Genomic DNA, 19,280 nt, shown 5'->3' on the forward strand with positions numbered 1-19,280 from the left:
TGAAAAAAAGAAAATCCCTTTGTTATAATGACACCACCCGTTACTATTCAAAATATGAGTGGTGCAAATGCATCCATCTTCAGAGTCCATTTCCGGGCCACGCGGTTGCTGGAGCCTATCCCAGCTACTATCTGGTGAAGGTGGGGTTCACACTGAACAGGTCACCAGTTTGTTGAAGGGCCACACATGAACACCCAGGAATAATTACATTCACCAAGGAAGCATGTTTTTGGACTGTGGGAGGAAACCCACACGCGAACGAGAAGAACATGCAAAGTCAGAGAAAGGACCCAACGTGGATTAGATTTGACAGAGGAGCCGACTCGCAGCACTCCATTGGGGCCGTTCCCGAGTCTGACTGGCCCCAAAGTACAGCTTTTGGTGGGGGTGACTGTTCTGGTGTTGCCTCAGGGGACCGGCCCGCCTTGCAGAGTTCCGGTCTCTAGACTTAATGCTGTTAACAGCGGCCCCTACTAGGGGTGTAGCTACAGAAAAATAAAATAAAGAAGAGGAGGATTATTTATGGCGCCAGAGATCTCCAATTTGCAATTTTTATAAATATGTATAGTAAAAAAAAAAACTTCAGATTATGTAATTATTACTCTATAATCACAAAAATAATGTTGGATTTTGAGTATATAAAATAAATAAACCATAGGCTCTACTGTCACCAGAAGTAAATACATTTTCAAAGTAAAGGGCTACTCAGAGCATTCAGAGGGTGTATTCAGACTGGGAAAACCGATTGGTCCAGACCCAGTCTGCTTCATTTGACTGAAGTCAAGGGGACTTTCCTGTTCAGGACTAAAGCTTGTAGACAAGACCATGTGACTAGAGATCTCTTCACTGATTGATCAGGAATTACAAGGGCGGGACAAAGCAACTAGAGGCAGAAATTATAGTTCATTCAAACTTATAATTTCGGTCGCATGTTTTGAACGTCTGCATCAACGTCAGGCTCATGACGTTTGACTTGCTTTTTGGTCCGGTGGAGGCATGCTACAGGGCGGTTACTGGCAAGACGACAGCTAAGAAGGTACTGATGAGTGTTCATGACAGGTAGATTGTCGGGAAAACAGTGAGAAGCAATTTGTATCACGTTAAAAGTTCTTTGGCTTAGTCTGCATTCATCCCATCACATTTCAATGAGTTGCTGTGTCTCATCGTTGGGGAGTTATGACACTTTTTAGGAGAATTCATAAGGAACTAACAGGTAGCCATTAGGATGACGTAACAGTGGCGCCTGTCGGGCACGTGCCGCTTTATGAGACACAGAAACACATGTAAGAAGCGTTTTCAGTGGTGTTGAAATAAACGTTCCAACAAATAAACAGTAGGACTCTTTTTTGTTTGTTTATTTGATAACACGACAATCTTTGCTTTACATTTGTCAGCAGCTCATTTGATGCTACATTCCTACTCTGTTTACGTCGACTACGGCAGCCGTTTTGGTCCATTTGTTCCACTCCGGGAACGGATTGAATTCAGACTAAAGAATCTCAGAAATAAACCGAAGCTCCACCTTGAGGACCACCTTAAAACTCTGGTTCACTTTAAGCAAATCAAATGTGTCCAGTCTGAATACACCCAAATATTCATTTAGTGCATGTTAGGGCTGCAGGATATGAGGAAAACTAGCGAATTGCGATATTACTGATCAAGATTGCGATGATAATATAACTTGCGATACATGAACAAATAGCCAAACAACCAAAGACATAATTTCCATCTAACTGCAACAGTTTATTTTAAATAAGAGTCAACATAACTTAAATTCTACTCCAAATGAAACTAGTCTACAGGGCAGTGAGCATCTAACAGAACTTCTAACAAAAAAGGGCTCCGTCTGATTGGTCATTGATGCAAGGGGTTCCATCCGATTGGTCAAATTCATAAAGGAATTTATTTGATTCATTAAATACTTCAAACTGCCATCAGATTGTTTTATCACATTATCATTTATCGCAATTTTTGCAATATGTGTATTGCACAATGATAAATTTGCAATATATTGTGCAGACCTAGTGTGTGTCTTACAATCTAGTATCTTTTTTTTAATTCAAAGTTGATTACGTTTGATGTTTTTTTTTATTGAATTCTGTAAATATATAAACATTTCTCCATAGTTTTCCCTGTAACACATCGTCCACTTTCCCTCTTTTGGTTTATTTTTAGTAGGAACTACACAACTGCTGTTTCACTTCCAGTCATATTGTTAATCAATACACTATCCAGTTACACACGTTTTAGGCTTCTCTGCTGATTTCTTTGACCTTCGTGGGATAAACCAAGAATTCACGTGGAAACTTACGTAAGCAGTTAGAAGAGAAAAAATAACCCCAGAGCCGGAGAGTCCATAAGAAATATTCCAATTTAAAAAAAAGAAACAGAGGAGCATGGAAGAACATAGTAAACAACTTCTCATGCCCCCTCCCATTTCTGTCCTCCCCTTACTCACACCCTCCCCTCCTTCCATTCCCTCCTCACTTTTGCACACGTTGTTCATAACTGCTGATTTCCCTTTGGCCACAGCAACAGTGAAAGAACCCACCCACCCAACATCATTCACATGAGGGGTGGCGTCTGGCCCCATTTGCGGCGGAGAGTCGTGTCTCACAGAAACCAACCAAAAAGCATCTTTGGTACGATTCTGAGACAGAAGTAAAACTTTAAGGGCTTTTGGAGGAACACACATCTGTGATGAGCAGGTGTCAGAATCGCAGCATGCAAACACACCGGAGAGCAGAGAGGGGAAGTTCACTGAGGAAAGCAACACCTGATCCAAACACTGGACAGGTAAGAGAGCACCTCTGTGTCCAGCTTCCTCTACAGCAAACACACAGCCCTATTGAACAGAATCCTCCTTATTTTCAAGAGTTAAACATTGTAATAAATAACACAAAATAACCCAAATAGACCAAAAGGAACTTAGAAGCCCAGAGACGCCTGGTGGTTACTCACCTTTTTAAAATGTCCACAAACGGAGCTCACATTATCCAGCCTTCATGGGTGTCAGCGAGGTGGCCACATGTTATCTCCACAAGCTGGAAGTCCATAACAAAACTGTCAGCATCCAATCGTGGAAATTAGGCTTTTTTTCCCCTTCTTTTTTCTTTACAAATCCACGTGCAGAAAAAGAAACAATAATAATATTAAAAAATAAAAACAAGTTCTCTTAGCTTTAGCTACAGGGTGTCACGCCACAGCTTTCATCCTAAATCCATCCCGCGTGCGGCCAAATCTGAGGTCTGACCTCCAATAAAAACACAAAGTTCCGATGGAGCGCGAACGCAGCATCCTCCACAAAGTGGGATCAATTTCAGAAGCACCGATGGGCGCCTGTCATCTTCAGGCAGCCCGTCCGCTCCAAGATAAAAACAAAAGTTTGCTTTTTCTTTTCCAGCCCTCGCAGCGGCACGCGCCGCGTATTAATGGGTTAGTAATAAGCTAACTAGCCATCACATCACTCAGAGTAGCCCTTTGAATATGATCACTTCGTTCGCCCGCCTCCGTCCTAACGAACACCGCACGTCAGGCGGAGAAACGCCGCCGTTTGCTTTTGGACGGGTTGTGTGATCCGAACCCACAGAACCCGAATCAGGATCACTGATGTTCGGGGTCTCAGTCACATTCTCTCGTAGGAACTCATGTTACTACATCTCAGGCGGAGCTACGGCGGCTAACGATGCACATGCAAGTTGGCTAACCCCCCCAAACATACCCATATATCTCCCAGCTCCGGTTCAAAGGCAAACTCCCAGATCAATAGCCCGGGAATAAAACAAATAAAATATGTTCCAGCGGTGGGAGAAAATACCAGCGGCGCCGTGGAGGTTATTAAAAAAAAAAAAAAAAAACACTGACTGTCAACAAAATGGCGGCGGCGTTGAATCAACAGAGACCCGAAATGGATCTCCCTGCATTTCTCCCTCCTGCCGGGCTCCGAAATCCTTAAACCCTTACAGCAAACAGGGTCCGGGGGCTGTTTCCCGAAGAGCTCAGAGATCCAAACCGCCGCGGCGTCCGCTGGGCTCGGAAGTGTCCGGACGGGCCTCCCTCGGTAACCGGGCCTCCATGTCTCTGCTCCGCTCGTATCGCTACTGTGTCAGTCCAGCATTCTCAGGCAGGGGAGGGAGGCGGAGGGCGGGAGGAGGAGGAGCAGGAGGAGGAGGAGGAGAGGGGAGCAGTGGAAATGTCGGCTGTTCGCGGCTCCTGCGGTCCCTGGCCGCTGAAAAAAAAACGCGCGCGCCTTATTATTCGGGCTATTTTCGGCGGCAGCTGGGAGAAGTCTTGGCGGTTCGGGTGTGTTCGCGGCTCTGCTGCAGTGTCGGTCACAACCCAACGCTGGGCCGAGCTGAGCTACCATAAACGAACCGCTTTATTCTGATGGAGCCACACCGTCTCCTTTGTTGGGGGTTTAAATCATTCCAGAAAGAGCTCTATTATGTTTGTAGGTACAGTTTTTCCCGAAGGGGAACTATACCTGTTTATGTTTCCGTCTTTATTCTCTTTGGGCTTTGACATTTGAAGCGACCTAGTTTTCAGAAGGGCCGTGAACTCATCACCTGCCCGCTAACTCTGCAGCCATAAATGCAAAAACAGTGCAAACATTAACCAACGTGTTTAGGATGACAATGGACCTGTTTATATGACCACAGATCGGACTATTGGGTTTAATCCAATACCTGGATAATCCGATGTGATGCGTTTACATGCAATTCAGAAATCAGATTAACAAAACCCTGGTTTAAGGACCCACTGATGAAAATGGGGTTTTCAGGTGGTCTAAACTTGTTCTTGTGGCATTTTTCTGTGGATGGAGGACACATGTATTAATTAAATTAAGCTAAAAAACTGAGCAGAGTATTTCTTTATTCAAACCATTGTGAACTTGAAACAGACTTCAGAAATTCACAATATGCAATTTGAAAAGGATTGTATTTGTGATGTAGAAAATATGCTGGGCGGAGCCAAAGTCTCCCTGCTCCGCCCCATTCTGATCATCCACCTCCAGACAAATCGATCCATGAACGTCTTTGTTTTCCTGGTTTAAGCTGGAATCTGGATCAGAACTGATATTGCAGCCATTTTTACTGCGCCGTTCATGTTAGGTTGGGGTTTAAGGGGCCGTACGCTAGTGGGAGGGTTAGGGTCAGCCTGACCCTTCAAAGTCTGGTCTAGATCAGTCCTATGTCAAAGTTATGGGGCTTTATCTCTTAATTTTATCTAGGATCAGACACACAACTACCCCATTTTTTTAGTTAATATTTTAACTATTATTAACAAAGATTAAGAAATCAACAATAAAAGCTTCTTCAAGCCTTAGAAATAGCACCTCAGATAAAATAACTGCTGTTTTAGTATTACTAATAGCAATAATAAAACTGACTGAAATACACATTTTTGATCTTTCCACTCTGCTGTTCTCATTTCCCACCCTTCAAAAGTCTTCTGACCCCCCCCCCCCCCCATATAAATCGTCCACAATTCTGCACAATTTCAAACACTTGATTTTGATTTGAAATTGTTTATTTCATGCACTCAAATGAGAATAATGCACAAAAAAACTTACAATCATCAGTTATACATTCACAATGACGCATCAAACTTAGGATAATTAGACATAACAAAGATCAGATGAATGGGAAAACTCAGCATCCATCCCACACATCACACCTGTCCTGCAGCAGCTCCACTGCCCCCTCTTACCTGTCGGTTCTTGTTCGTGTCGCCACACCCACCCGTACCCTCAGATCCTCCTCCTAGTCCCCATGAATCGCCTCGTCACTATGGGGAGCATTCAGCTACTCTGCCCCCCCGGCTCTGGAATTTACCAGCTCCTGACCTCCCAAACATCGGCTCTCTCTCACTATTCACCAAGAAACAAAAAAATCGCACATTTCCCCCCATAACTTGACATTCTTTCAAATGCATATTCTACTGTACATTTTATTGAAATTAACTTTCACTGTTATGTACGGCGACCTTGGGTTCCTAGAAAGGTGCGTAACAACTAAAATGTATTATTATTATTATTATTATTATTCTCCCAATTTCTAATCAAGAATGTAGTGATGGAATCTCCCTGAATGAATCCCTGCTGAGCTTTTTACTCCACCAGTGGAAGATTTTTAGAGATGAGTGAGAAAAAACATTAAAACAAACAGACAAAACCATTTAGAGGCAAAAATGCAAATAAAGTGGTCTCAGACAAATGTATTTTAGGGCATAAGCAGAGCCTGACATAAAAAATAGTTTTGTTTTTCTTTGTCCAAAAGGCTAACATGCTAATGTTTCCAGTTCTGAGGACACTGGGAGTTTATCACCTTCATTCCTGCAGCGAAGGTTATTTTCATACCAAAGTCATGATCTATGTTTTTATTTCTCAGTCTATTGATCAAATATCTGCACATCAGAAACAACGGTGTGACCTTCGCTCAGGTCCCCATCATCCTTCCAGCCTGATCACCCCCCCCCCCCCCTCGTCTCCAAACAGCGACCTGCTGCTCAGAGAAAGGGAGGCCGTGACCCGCTTACTTCCTGTCATGTGACTCAGATGAAGATTGATGCCACACCCTGGAAAAGCGCTCCTTAGGGAGAACCCCACGAGTGGAAGTGTCAAACAGAACCCAGCAGACAAAGGGGGGGGTTGAAGTGTCATTTGTCAGGTCAGGGGTTTTCAGGTGGGGGGGTTGAATGAGACAGCAAATGTGTCGTCTGAGCCTCAGAGACGAACAACTTCAGGAATTCCTTTTACACGCGTCAACAGGTTTAGTTTGCTGTACATTAAACAGAACAAAACTGAGTTAAAGATTTGACTAAATGCATTTATTCACACTTTGATTTAAGCTGTTTTACCCTCCAAGATAAGAAGAAATGATGTTAAAAACAACATCTGTGTTTGCATACTAAAAGCAGAAGCACTTATCTGATACGTGCCTTAAAGCTTCACATATGTGAACATTTTGGTTTAAACATTTATGGAAATAATTGACTTCATGTCCTTTATTGTTATAATTTGCAGGTTGTAACAAGAAAAGGAAATAAATAAAAATAATTATCTACAGTTTGCATTACAGTCGTCTGTTCTATCAGCCTAAAAAAGGATAAAAAACTACATTTATGCACAAGTCTCTATAAAAGGTAATTTAGTGTATGAACGAGTTTAAAAACTAAAGATAATAATCAGTGCAAAGTTGTTGTTTTTTTCTATTTTATAAATGTTTAAAAAATGTTTTGGCTGCCAGAGAATCATGTGGTTTAAATGACGTTCTGCCTTTCTAAACCTTCTTAAGCCTTTGCAGCTAAAAGAAAAAGACCATAAATAGAAATGAAGCAACCTCATCAATGAGAAAGCAAGACAATGTTGATTTATTAAAATCAGGATGTGATCAACAACAATAATCTGAAGCTGCACCCACAGAACAGTGAAGGAAACACGTCAGAGGATTCATATCAGAAACATCACAGGCTTGGTTTTCTACAGGAACAGGTTGTTAGCGGACACGAAAGCGCTCTGGCAGAGCGTCGGCTGCAGCCAAAGCTCTCCTCAGAGGATCAGAGGAACATCCGGCGGCGTCCGGCTGAAAAGTGATCAGCGTCTTAACTTTCTCCACTTGGCACGCAGTTCGGTTCATGCATTCACAGACTCTAAACATCAAAATTCAAACATCTTCTTGGTTTTTACATTTATGTGAAGGTTTCCTTCACTTGTTTGGCACTGACAGACACAAGTCCTGAACCCTTCCAGGGACCAGACCCCCATCTGACACCAGAGCCCCGACTTGTAGACTTCACAAAGCGGATAGAGGGCGCCGGAGCCTCGCTCTGCCGCCCCGGCGCTCCCGTCTACCGGGGCGCGGTGAAGGCCCCCTGGGCGGCGGAGACGGCCGCCTGCCGCACAGCCTGATTGGACATGACCCCGGAGGCGAACTCCGCCTGCGCCTTCTGGAAGCTGGCATCGGTTTGCCTGTACAGGCTGTGGATCTGCAGCGGGGGAAGAACACACGGCGTCACCGACACTGGATACATGCAGCCGCCCCCCCTGCATCACAAAGACCGAACGGAGGGAAACGCTACACCAGGTGGTTCTTCCTGAGAGCGCCGTGCCGTCTACTGAATGTTTGATTGAAGCCAGCGTGGACCAGCTGATCAATGGACAGAAGTCTCTCCACAAAAGTCTGGATTAACTAGAAGGAGCTGCTGAATGAAAATGAAACTTACAGGGTAAGAATTGGAAAATAAATAAATGATCAAAGTTTCCTATAATTAAAGTGAAAACAGCAGAATAACAACAAATGTGTTTGTGAAAAATGCCAGAAAGCAGCAAAGTTGTGCCCCACAGATCACGTGTGTCATGCCATGACGCCACCAACACGGAACAGGAAACACATCATATGACTGTTTCTGATCATTTAGTGCTGCAGCGACTCTCTGGCATCCGGGAGGATTTAAAAGAAAAGTCAAACTAACATCTGAACACAAAATACATTTTGAAAAGCCAACAAACACGCCTACATTTATATATACATATTATTGGGGATTGATTTGACTTTCTAGACGTGAGGGAGCTTTGTTTGAAAAAGTTGAATGTTTTTTCCTCCGTCGACCGGCACAGCGTGTGACGTGACGCCAGACTGGGGCAGATTGTTGAAGAGTAATCAAAGTCAATTTGTAAAAGAAATCTCTAAATTATAATCACAAGACTAAAATCTGTTTTAGCCCAAAGCGTCGTGAGCATTTTAACGTTTTAATGGCGTCTCTAGCTGACAGAACGCCAACATAAGAAACCCATTAATAAAATAGCTGAAAAATTGCAGGAGTTAAGCAGCAAAAATGGCAAAAGATACTATAATAAAGAAAAAGGAAACAGGAAAACAATGGGTTGAATACTTTATGGAATTCAACCACTTATGTAAACGTTTTCTTCTAAAAATGTCCGTATCTTTGTAAATCTAATAGTATCTTTGACAAATATTGAGGTGACAGAAACAGATGGACTCGCCTTCTTCAGCATGACGACACCCATCGCCGCCTGTCCAGTGAAGACGATGGCGTTCATGACCATGATCACGCCCACGCCTGTGCTTGTCCTTAGAGCAGCCAGACTCACAATCCAACCACTGAGGGGAAACACAAACATTCAAAGGATGATAACATGGAAAATCATAATAATACATTTCCATTCAAATCTAAATTAGAATTTAAGTTGTGAGCGGCGTTTTAAGGATCCAACCGCTACCCGCGCCCGCCGCCCCACTTCGACCCACCCTCACTGACTACATGCCCCCCACTCTCCGACTCTGTCGGGACAAATGCTTGAGAAAAAAATACAAACACCTTTTTCCAAAATGGCGTCTTTCCTGTTGGTTTTATCTCCATAGCAACCATTTAATATTTTGGTCGCCTGGGTGTGACGGACAGGTCGATGTCATTTTTAGAAGAATCGGCTAAAGTAGATATTTTTAGATTTCTTTGGCAACTGATGTTTTTCGTTAACCACGCCCACATTCCTAATCCGCTCTTATCAGATGTTCATATAGTTTTGTTCAGCTGAACTAACGATTCATGTAATGTGTTTTCCCGATATTCAGTTAAAAAATGAGCGAGCAACAAGAGAGAACGCCACTGTTACAATCTCGCCACGGTAACGCCGCTCAAAATCGACAAACTTTAAAACCAGAAATTTTTCCTAAGTAGGTTTGCAGCGATGCTCGAGGAGTTAAGAGGCGATAGATGGAAACCACCAGAAGGAGTTCACATTTGTTGAAGGTGCGACAGGGATTTGTTTCAAACTGTTTTTAATTAAAGATGGCAGCCTGTTCCCTATAGGTCAAAGGTCAACAAACTTCGGTTGTGGTCGTAGACTTAACCTGGAAATTTATGAAGATTTTTTGAGCAAAAGTTTTCCTCTCCCCATTGTAGAAAATTTAGAAAAATCACCGAATTTTACACTTTGCCACAAAATAGCCGCCAAGCCGTAGGTCCTGCTGCCATCCCATAATAATTTTAAACCTTCCTTCCACATGTGTTCTAATTTTGTTAGTGTATTTTGAAATATATACCTATATTTTTTGAGCCCCATAAAAAAGATGACATCACAGCGGGAGAAACCATCACAAAAACGAGCCCTGCTCGTTTTTGTGATGGTTTCTCCCTCTGTGATGTCTTTTTTTTTTTTTTTTTTAATGGAGGTGGTGGTTGTTCACATTTTTGCAGATGTTTTCTTCTTTCTTCCTGTGCCTTTGAGCAAAAATGAACCCCCTAGTTTCCACCTAGTTGTGCAAATATTAGATTTTCTTAGTTATTATTTCAACATAAAACCGTGTAGATCTTGTAGAATAGGAGCCAGCAGACCCACAGTGGGGGTTTAGTATTTCTAGTCGTACCTGAATCCCCATCCAGGGATACCGATGGTCATGATCACAAAGACGCACACTTGAGCAAAGAAAATGAAGAAGAAGATGAAAAAGTTGAAGGAACTGTCAGTCCTGCAAGAGAACAATAAGGATTAAAAAACAGAAACAAATCTAATTTAGAGGCAAGAATGAGGATTCAGGACCAACCTGAAGGCTTTGTACACCGGCCGATACCAACACACGAAGGAGCACGGGGTGAAGAGGAGGGCCCAGAGGATGGAGAGGCCCAAGCCAACGCCTCCTCCTGACGGGTCGCTGCAGAAGTTGGCGAAGGAGGAGATCAGGTTGAAGAGGAGCGCGCCGGCGCAGACTGGACGTTGATGGAGGGAGGACCAAACGGGAAGAGGATGAGAGGAGAAAACAAAGACAAGAGGAAAAGTCTGAACAGGTCAACATTTTCTTCCACTGAGGATCAGAAATGTGGATTTCAGAGCTCAGACTGACAAAAGTGTCAAATACAGGCAGAAAAGTCTGATTTGGAAGGACGGACGTACACACATCTCTTGGTGAGACTCACCCATCCAGAAGTAGTACATGGTGCTGACGGTCCGCTGGAAGCGCTGGGCGATCTCCACGTCGATGTCCTGGTAGAAGCAGGGTCCCACGGGGCAGAAGGACGGCAGCGGGGGCCAGTTATTCTGCCGAGCTTGAAACAAAACGCCAGAATTCATGAGAAAAAAAAAAGACAAACACCTTTTTCCAAAATGCCGTCTTTCCTGTTGGTTTTATCTCCGTAGCAACCATTTAATATTTTGGTCGCCTGGGTGTGACGGACAGGTTGATGCCATTTTTAGAAGAATCGGCTTAAGTACATTTTCTGATTTCCTTGGCAACAAAGGTTTTTCGCTAACCACGCCCACATTCCTAATATCAGATGTTCATATAGTTTTGTTCAGCTCGAACCAACGATTCTTGTAGTACATTTTCACAATATTCTGTTTAAAAATGTGCGAGCAACAAGAGAGAACGCCACTTCTACAAGCTCGCCACGGTAACGCCGTTCAAAATCGACGACAAACTTTAAAACCAGAAATATTTCCTAAGTAGGTTTGCAGCGATGCTTGAGGAGTTAAGAGGCGATAGATGGAAACCACCAGAAGGAGTTATCATCTGTTTAAGGTACTACAGGTACACAGCTAAAGCCTGTTTTTCTTTTATGAAGCCCCGCCCCTCAGGTTCAGCCTGAACGGTTCTTTTGGCTCGTGCTTCGCTCTCTTACTGGCTCCAGGTCCGAGGCTGTGCGACTGCAGCTCCCGCTCTCTCCTCTCCAGCTCCTGGGCCTTCCTCTCCAACTCCTCCTGCTTCCTCAGGAGGTCAGAGGTGGCGGCGTTGACCGCAGGCTGAAGCAGAAACGCCAAAAACATTTCTCCAAGCCGTCACCACACAGTTCAGCTATCGGTGTGTTTGCTTTAGCTTTATATACCTGAGAGTTATAGGATCCGTAGTTTTTCGGCTCGGTGGGGGTCTTTACAGGGGCAGGTGGAACAGTGGGAGGGGCAGCTTCATAGGGAGGGGGGGGCTGTCAGATGTCAAGAAAAAAACACAGATTTAAGTCACATAAATGGCTCAAATGGTTCATGATGGTCATTTTAAATCTCAGCATTCTGTTTTTCCTGCATGTTCCTCATTTATTCTACAGGATTTGACCAGTTTCCCCACAATGATTGACATTTTCCAGCCCAACGCTCGTGTCCACGTGACAAAGCAGGTTTGATCACGTGACTTTTGAAGGGCTAAACTACGGATTGATTCCTGGTTTTCATCATTTAAATGGCGTGAATGGGATCCACTGTCCCTGCAGCAGCTTCCCTCAGACCCAGGATGAAGATGGGCATCCTCAGCCTCATCCTGCTGCTGCTCCCTCTGGGGTTTGTAGTCCATAAAGGATGCCGGCTCACCGCTGCTGTGCTGTCAAAGGGGTTGTAGAGGTCCAGGGTGGCATATCCCGGGTCAGCGCTGCTGTGCTGAGTCACTGCAGGATCCTGATCACACAGAAAAAGACAAAACCACCACTCAGCTCATCGGGTCTGTAGATGGACCGGAACCCCCCTAACACAGAACTCAGAACAGGTCTCCCCACCTGGAACGGGTTCTGGTCTTCCGCCGGCTCCGGGAAGCTCGTGTATTTGGACATTTTTGTCCGCTAAAGATCTACTGCTGACTTTAACGGAAACACCAAACTAAACCGGACTGACTGAGTCACTGACGCTGATTTCCCGCTAAAATGAGTCTCCCGCTCACTTCTCCGATAGAACAAAAGCCTTTAGGCCTCAGACTGGGGGGGCTGGACTCCCCAAAAATCCTGTTCTCGTCTTCAGAATCGATCTGGTCCAAAAAATTTTGCCGTTTTGTTTTTGATTCGCGTTGATCAGGAAGTACAACAAACAAGGGCAAGTCACGTGATTTCAGCTGCTGGAGGCGTCACGTGACAGTCACATGGGGGCTGCGGATTGGACGGGGAACTTTTTTTCCCAAAACTTTATTTGCAAACGAATGACAAAACAGAAAAACAGATCGTCCTCAGTTACCATGAATTAGTAACCAGAACACAAAAGTGAAGGAAAAAAATTAATGACATAAAATAAAAAAAGTAACAATACAAAATGATGCCATGAATAAATAATGAAAAAATCTTTCTGTTTTGGAAAGCCTTCACCTAAAATTTAGAAAGAAATATTATTTGGTTTTTATAATGTTAAAAATTCACTAATCAGGGAATACTACTTAATTAATCTTTTAATAAAACCAGGCAAATTTCATATTAATAAGTGTAAATTCTCTTCAAAAATATGCCTTATATCAACATTTTATGACTGAGTTAAACCAATATATACTAAAATAATAAAATCTTCTCCTAACCTCAAACCTGTAAGAACTTTTGACACCTTGGTGTTTTTTAATTGTATAGAATAGACTTACAGCTTTTAGTGCTCTTGTTTAAAGAAAAAAAAAAGTTTTTTTGTGTTTTTTTTTTCTTTATTTTTCCCCTGACACATTTTGTTGCTCATTTCTCTGTCAATGTATTTTAAAGTTTACTGTTTTTTTTATTATGAGTCTGTATGTTTTAAATAAAGATTATAAAAAAATAAAGTGCAGAATTTATTTTGTTTATTTATTTTTACTGAAGAGATAAACTTGAGGTTTACAATCTTTGTGGCAGTTCTAGAAGGTGTTTGTCGAATTACAATTAGAACAGGCATAGAAAAATGTAAATAACAATAATAATATTAAGTAAAAGAGTAAACAATAACATAAACTTAAATAAAATAAGATTAAAATAAAATAAAAGAAGGGGGATCCATGGGCATTATGATGATCAGTAACTCATCAAAAAGTTGTCATTTACAGACTTTCACAGTAAGTTTATTCTCCATGAAGTTTACAGATGAAAAATAAAAATAATTGATTTTCAGGAATGTGTGTCTATAGAATTTACCCAGGATAATTATGACATTTAAAATAATTTCTGTGTTTTTGTTTTCTAAAATAAAACCCCAAAAATGATGTCCTTGATAGAAAAGTCTGCTAAACATGGAATCTTGGGGAAGAGCCACTGATGCACATCGTCCCAGAAGGCATTCAAAGAACAGATGCTCAGTGGAATGACAGTAGGGTTTGATGCCGTAGCGTCTGGGCTTTGCATGTGATTCAGGGCTTTCTGCAGAGCTCCTCCTTTGACTCTTCATCCTCCTGATGGCTTCAAATCTCCTCTGGGGAGTTTCTGCTTCACTTCTGCTAAACAGTTGAAGTCAAAAATCAGAGCTTTGTTCCAAGATCATCTGCTTTCTGTTCCATCAGCTGCTCTTTATTGGCCTCATTTAACATCTAACATTGAATGGAGAAAAGTCTGGTCTTTACCACAAACTTTCTTCCAAACAAACAAAGTCAAAGAAATCTGATTCCAACTAAGACTCAGATTTGATCCAGCAAAGCATCACTGATCTACATTTAAAGTTGACTTCAACAGCAGTTGGACTTTTTCAAACATGCTCTCATTTATTCTGGTCTGTGAATTCACTTACAAATTATGGAAAAACGTTAAGAAATTCATCACAGACTCTATTTTTGATTATTGTTTTAAACTTTATTATGAAAACATAATATTTGGTTTTCATAGTTTTGAACAGAAAGATCGTGATGCTTTCTTTATTATAAATATGTTGTTATTCATGGATAAATTACATAAGTATTTTGCTAATAAAAAACATGAATTCTTCTTACTGAAAATTGAACGGCAGCAATAATATAAAATAATTTCTGCTTCTACAAATACAAAGGCTTAAAAAACGATGAACATCTGTAAATCTTTTGGATTAATGACATAAATTTATACGACGGAGTTTTAGGGCCAGTTTACAAGTCTTTAAATTTTTTTTTAAATTACGAGTTTTATCTCATAAATTTATGATAAAAAAGTCATAGATTAACAAGGAGGAAACACCAAAGTTTTCCGTTTATCGGAGCCTAGTTAGAAGATGAAATATGTGGAGCCTTTAGTGAAGATTTATAGGAAAGGTTTAAAAAACAAAGATTCTGAACCTTTTGGCGTCTTTCTGGGGTTCAGTGTCAGTAAAGCGGAGTTTCATCTGTAAAATAAGGAGATCAGAGACACATTTGGGTGCAGAGGATCGCTGCAGCCTTTATTCTCCTTTTCATTCACATAACCTGAGGTTCATTTGTCTCATTACGTCATCAACCTGTCATGTGCAGAATACCAATGTGTAAACAGTATACGCCCCCTCCTCCAGATAAAACGTCCCGTTTCAACATAAAACAATAAAGATGAATGAAAATAGTCTGTTATATTAGCATTAGAACTTTGAAAAAGGCAAAAAGTGATCCTCCTCCTCAGACAGAAGCATCACACAAACGCAGAAATCTTGTCTTTGGTGGAGGAAGAAAGGATTGAAGTGAACATCTGCAGGGACACTGATGGCCTCATTGGGCTGCAGAGATCCTGGAAACCACCCATCAATAAATGAAACATTAATAAATTGTAAATCAAACAAATGAGCTTCCAGACATCTGGAACGTTATCAATAAACATTCAGCTCAACCTGTTCAACTAAGTTTAGTCGGTCTGTTCTGCTGCTGCACGGCGTTCACCTGCTGCCCTGAATGCTGCTCACTTCCACTTTAATCTCATAAATGTACGAGATTTTTTTTCATAAATATACGAGAAACAATCTCTTAATTTTACTTTCTTTTGGTGGCCCTAAAACTCCGTCGTAATTATGGAACACCAGTTGGTTTAAAAAATTATATTAGTTATAATTTTGTTCTTAATTGATTTTCAAAAGGTCAAAACAACTTTTTGTATTCAGAGCTGTTTTATTCTTATGTTGCATTTTTATAAATATTGTATTTTTGTGTTGTATTCTGAAAATGTTCAATAAAAAAAGTGCAGAATCAATTCAGTTTAAACTGATCCTGATCTGAATCCAAACACTGAACTACAACCGGAAGGAAAGTCTAACTTCCACTGAATTGTCTTGATTGATTGATGGCGCCCTCTGGTGGTGATAAATATGTCCTACATGTTTGTTGAGCATCCGGCTGGAAACACAGAAGCAGATTTAATGAAGTTTTTCTTTCCTTTCTGTCTCTGTCAGCTCAATGACCGTGTTTACAGAAACTATTTCAAATCTGGCATTAAAAGTAATATAAAACTATACATAAATACACACGAGGATTCAAAACAAAATAAATTAAAACAACATCACATAAATCAGCAGTGTGATGTCCTTACACAAACATTTAAGTCATTGTTGAGGATTGGGAGGTTTTGGAAAAAACATATATGAGGATTCCACAAGAATTTGAAGGTTTGTTCTTTTTTTTTAACAATAAATGTCAATCTCTCCAAAGTGAGACATGTCATCAATTCTTTCGTCCACATTGCCGTCCAGGGTGTGTCCACACTCTTCCACAACTGTCCAATAATTCCTCTAGCTTGTAAAAGTCGATGAGCAATGATTGTTTCTGCGTTCCAACAGTGTTGAGGATATTTATCTAACACACAGAATCTAGAACACAATGGAACATTCCTTCCAATTGTGTGACCAAAACATCCAGTTCACTCACTGGAACTGGATGGAGTTCCATCCATGGGGGGCCGTCTGGCCCTGGTGCCTCACCACTCTGGCACTCTGGCACCTTGTCCAACTTCTACCAGTATGTAAACTGTCATACAAATCTCTGGAACTTCTACAAGCTAATGGACACATGAACTGAACTCGGCCGAGTACCTCGTCTCTGCTCCTGCTCCTACACCTGGATGTGGTTCCTGTCTCCGGATCGTCTCGCGCCCCCGACTGTCCCCCAACTCCATCTGGATGAAGCTCGTCTGCTGGATTTTATATATGTAGTTGTAGATTTAGATAAGTTAATTCTTCTCTAAGAGTTCTGGTAAATCGCCTGTCCGTCCTGGGGGAGGATCCCTCCTTCAAAGTCAAAGTCAGCTTTATTGTCAAGTATGCTGCATCCATAAGACATACAGCACAGATGAAATTGCTTTCCTCTCACCCCACAGTGCAAGCAGCATATAAAATAATAAATAAACGACTTAAAAATAGATAAAAAGACAGTAATAGTAGGAGGAATAACAGTAGTCTAAACAGTGCTAAAGAACAGTGGCATGGTTAGAGTGACAGTTTAAAGTGACGTCAGTGCTGAGAACAGGAAGTGGAAGAGTCAGTGATGGCAGTCTTTGGTGATGATGATATTCTGAAATGGTGTGAAGTTTTCAATGAGAGCTTGTAGGATGGAGTGGAGGGGCCAGGGGGGGGGGGGGGGGGGGATCAGGAAGGGAGTTGAGTGTCATCGCCTGATGGAAGAAACTGTCTTTGAGTCTGCTGGTTCTGGCCTGCAGACTTTGCAGTCTCCTCCCTGATGGCAGCAGGTTGAAGTGTCTCTGGTTGGGTGTGGGGGGGTCCCCTGCAATCCTGATGGCTTTGCGGGTGAGGCGGGAGCGATAAATGTCCCAGAGGCCAGTAAGAGGGACACCAACGATCTTCTCAGCTGTTTCTCCAATGTCCTGCAGAGTCTTCCGGCAGGACGCGGTCCAGGCTTCGTACCACATGGTGATGCAGCTGGTCAGGATGCTCTCCATGGCCCCCCCCTGTAGAAGGTCTGCATGATGGGGGGAGGAGCTCTGGCCCTCTTCAGTTTATGGAGGAAGTACAGGCGTTGTTGGGCTTTCTTGGCCAGTGATGCAGTATTGTGGTTCCAAGACTCGTCGTCGGAGATGTGCCCCCCCAGGAACTTGGTGCAGCTCCCCCTTTCCACAGCAGCACCATTGATGATCAGTGGATGATGCTGGGTGGGAGTTCTCCGGAAGTCCACAACCATCTCCTTTGTCTTCTCCACATTCAGGTGGAGATTGTTGTCTTTGCACCACAGAGCAGCCTCACCTCACTCCTGGAGGGGGTCTCATCGTTGTTGTTGATGAGACCCACCACTGTTGTCATCCTCAAACTTGAGTAAGAGGTTGGAGGTTGATGTTGGGGTGCAGTTGTGAGTCAGCAGAGTGAAGAGAAGGGGGCTCAGCACACATCCTTGGGGGGGCCCCTGTGTTCATGGTGATGGTGATGGAGGTGTTGCTGCAGACATCAGCTTAGTCAGTTTATTAGTTCAATTTAGTATTTTCCTATTGAATTCTATGTATTCATAATCCATTTGATTTTATGTTTAACTTTTTCAATTACAGTACAGATACAAAGCCCATCAAGACGACTATTGTTGTGAATTTGGGCTGTACAAATAAAATTGAATTGAATTGAACTTGTTCTTTAACAGATTTGATTCTGCCCAGCCCCCAGTTTCCACCCACACGGCCCCCCCTTCACACCTTTCCAGTTCAGGTGTCTCCTCCCAGCTGCAGCTGTTCAGCACCAAACAGTCCACTCTGTCTTTCCTCTGACTCCAACAGTCATGTTTTTTTTAATTCTCCAGTTCTTTCAACACCATCCAACCATCACTGCTGAGGAGGAAGCTGGAGGTTGCAGCTGTGGACCAACATCTGGCTGCTTGGATCACCCACTCCCTCACAGACAGACCACAGTTTGTGAGGCTGCGTGACTGTGCGTCTGATGTGGGGGTCTGCAGCACGGGGGCACCTCAAGGGACTGTGCTCCCCCCTCTCCTGTTCACCCTGTACACATTTAAATACAACTCCCACCTGCAGAAGTTCTCAGAGGACAGTGCCATTGTGGGCTGTGTTTCTGGGGGGGGGGGGGGGGGGGGGGGGGGGGGGGGGGGGCTCATCACTGACTTTGTGGGCTGGTTTGAAGTTAATCACCTGCTGCTTAACACCAGCAAGACAAAGCCCTGGACTTCAGGAGGTCCTCACCACCACCCTGACCGGTGAACATCCAGGAGTCAGACATTGAGACTGTGGAAACATTTAAACACCTGGATCTTCACCTGAACCACAGACTGGACTGGACCAACAACACCTGGATGTTCACCTGAACCACAGACTGGACTGGTCCAACAACACCTGGATGTTCACCTGGACCACAGACTGTGAGACCCATATTTAATATCTTGTATGACTTCCATGAGCTTGAAAGACAGCATCCACGCGGTTTGACATTGATTCAGACAATATGGATTTAGTCATCAGGAATAGCAAAGAAAGCAGTCTTCCATGCCTCCCAGAGTTCATCAAGATTCTTTGGTTTGGTCTTCCATGCTTCCTCTTTCATTCTACCCCAGACACGCTCAATGATGTTCATGTCTGCTGACTGGGCTGGCCAGTCCTGGAGCACCTTGATCTTGGCCTTGAGGAACTTTGATGTAGAGATAGAAGTATGTGATGGAGCACCATCCTGCTGCAGAATTTGACCCCTTTTATGGTTG

The 19,280-nt window shown here is 42.8% G+C and overlaps 3 protein-coding genes across 7 annotated transcripts in view; 1 reads left to right on the forward strand and 2 right to left on the reverse strand.

Annotated features, from left to right (window-relative positions):
• Positions 1 to 4,293, reverse strand: part of LOC101161417 (histone-lysine N-methyltransferase ASH1L) — a 32,347-nt gene extending 28,054 nt beyond the window's left edge. The window contains exons 1-2 of one of the 4 annotated variants that reach the window (XM_020706876.2): positions 3,964 to 4,293; positions 2,962 to 3,044 (exon numbers count right to left, since the gene is read on the reverse strand). The gene's annotated coding sequence lies outside the window, so the exon portion shown is untranslated. Of the gene's footprint in view, positions 1 to 2,961; positions 3,045 to 3,721; positions 3,844 to 3,864 lie in introns of those variants that run through there. The other 3 variants (XM_020706877.2, XM_011480634.3, XM_020706878.2) reach the window with 3 other exon arrangements.
• The window catches only part of LOC105354996 (CD209 antigen-like protein E), a 686,243-nt gene that overhangs the window by 617,719 nt on the left and 49,244 nt on the right, over positions 1 to 19,280 (forward strand). The window lies entirely within an intron of this gene.
• On the reverse strand, positions 7,345 to 12,843 carry scamp3 (secretory carrier membrane protein 3). Its single transcript, XM_004073705.4, has 9 exons — positions 12,499 to 12,843; positions 12,317 to 12,400; positions 11,842 to 11,937; positions 11,638 to 11,758; positions 10,936 to 11,064; positions 10,566 to 10,728; positions 10,389 to 10,490; positions 9,005 to 9,122; positions 7,345 to 7,986 (listed from the first exon to the last, which is right to left on the reverse strand). Exons 1-9 carry the CDS (start codon positions 12,550 to 12,552, stop codon positions 7,849 to 7,851), a joined length of 1,005 nt encoding a protein of 334 aa, XP_004073753.1. The 5' UTR covers positions 12,553 to 12,843; the 3' UTR covers positions 7,345 to 7,848.

This window comes from Oryzias latipes, chromosome 11 (assembly GCF_002234675.1).
Source record: "Oryzias latipes chromosome 11, ASM223467v1".
Classification (NCBI taxonomy): Eukaryota; Metazoa; Chordata; class Actinopteri; order Beloniformes; family Adrianichthyidae; genus Oryzias; species Oryzias latipes.

What these genes read in the sequence shown, in the direction of transcription:
- scamp3 (XM_004073705.4), bottom strand. Translation starts at nt 12,552, where the DNA reads ATGTCCAAATACACGAGCTTCCCGGAGCCGGCGGAAGACCAGAACCCG. An exon ending in CATGTACTACTTCTGGATGG is followed by an intron (nt 10,729 to 10,935) that starts GTGAGTCTCACC and finishes ATCAACGTCCAG; the next exon opens with TCTGCGCCGGCGCGCTCCTC. An exon ending in GTGTCGTCATGCTGAAGAAG is followed by an intron (nt 7,987 to 9,004) that starts GCGAGTCCATCT and finishes CCCCCGCTGCAG; the next exon opens with ATCCACAGCCTGTACAGGCA.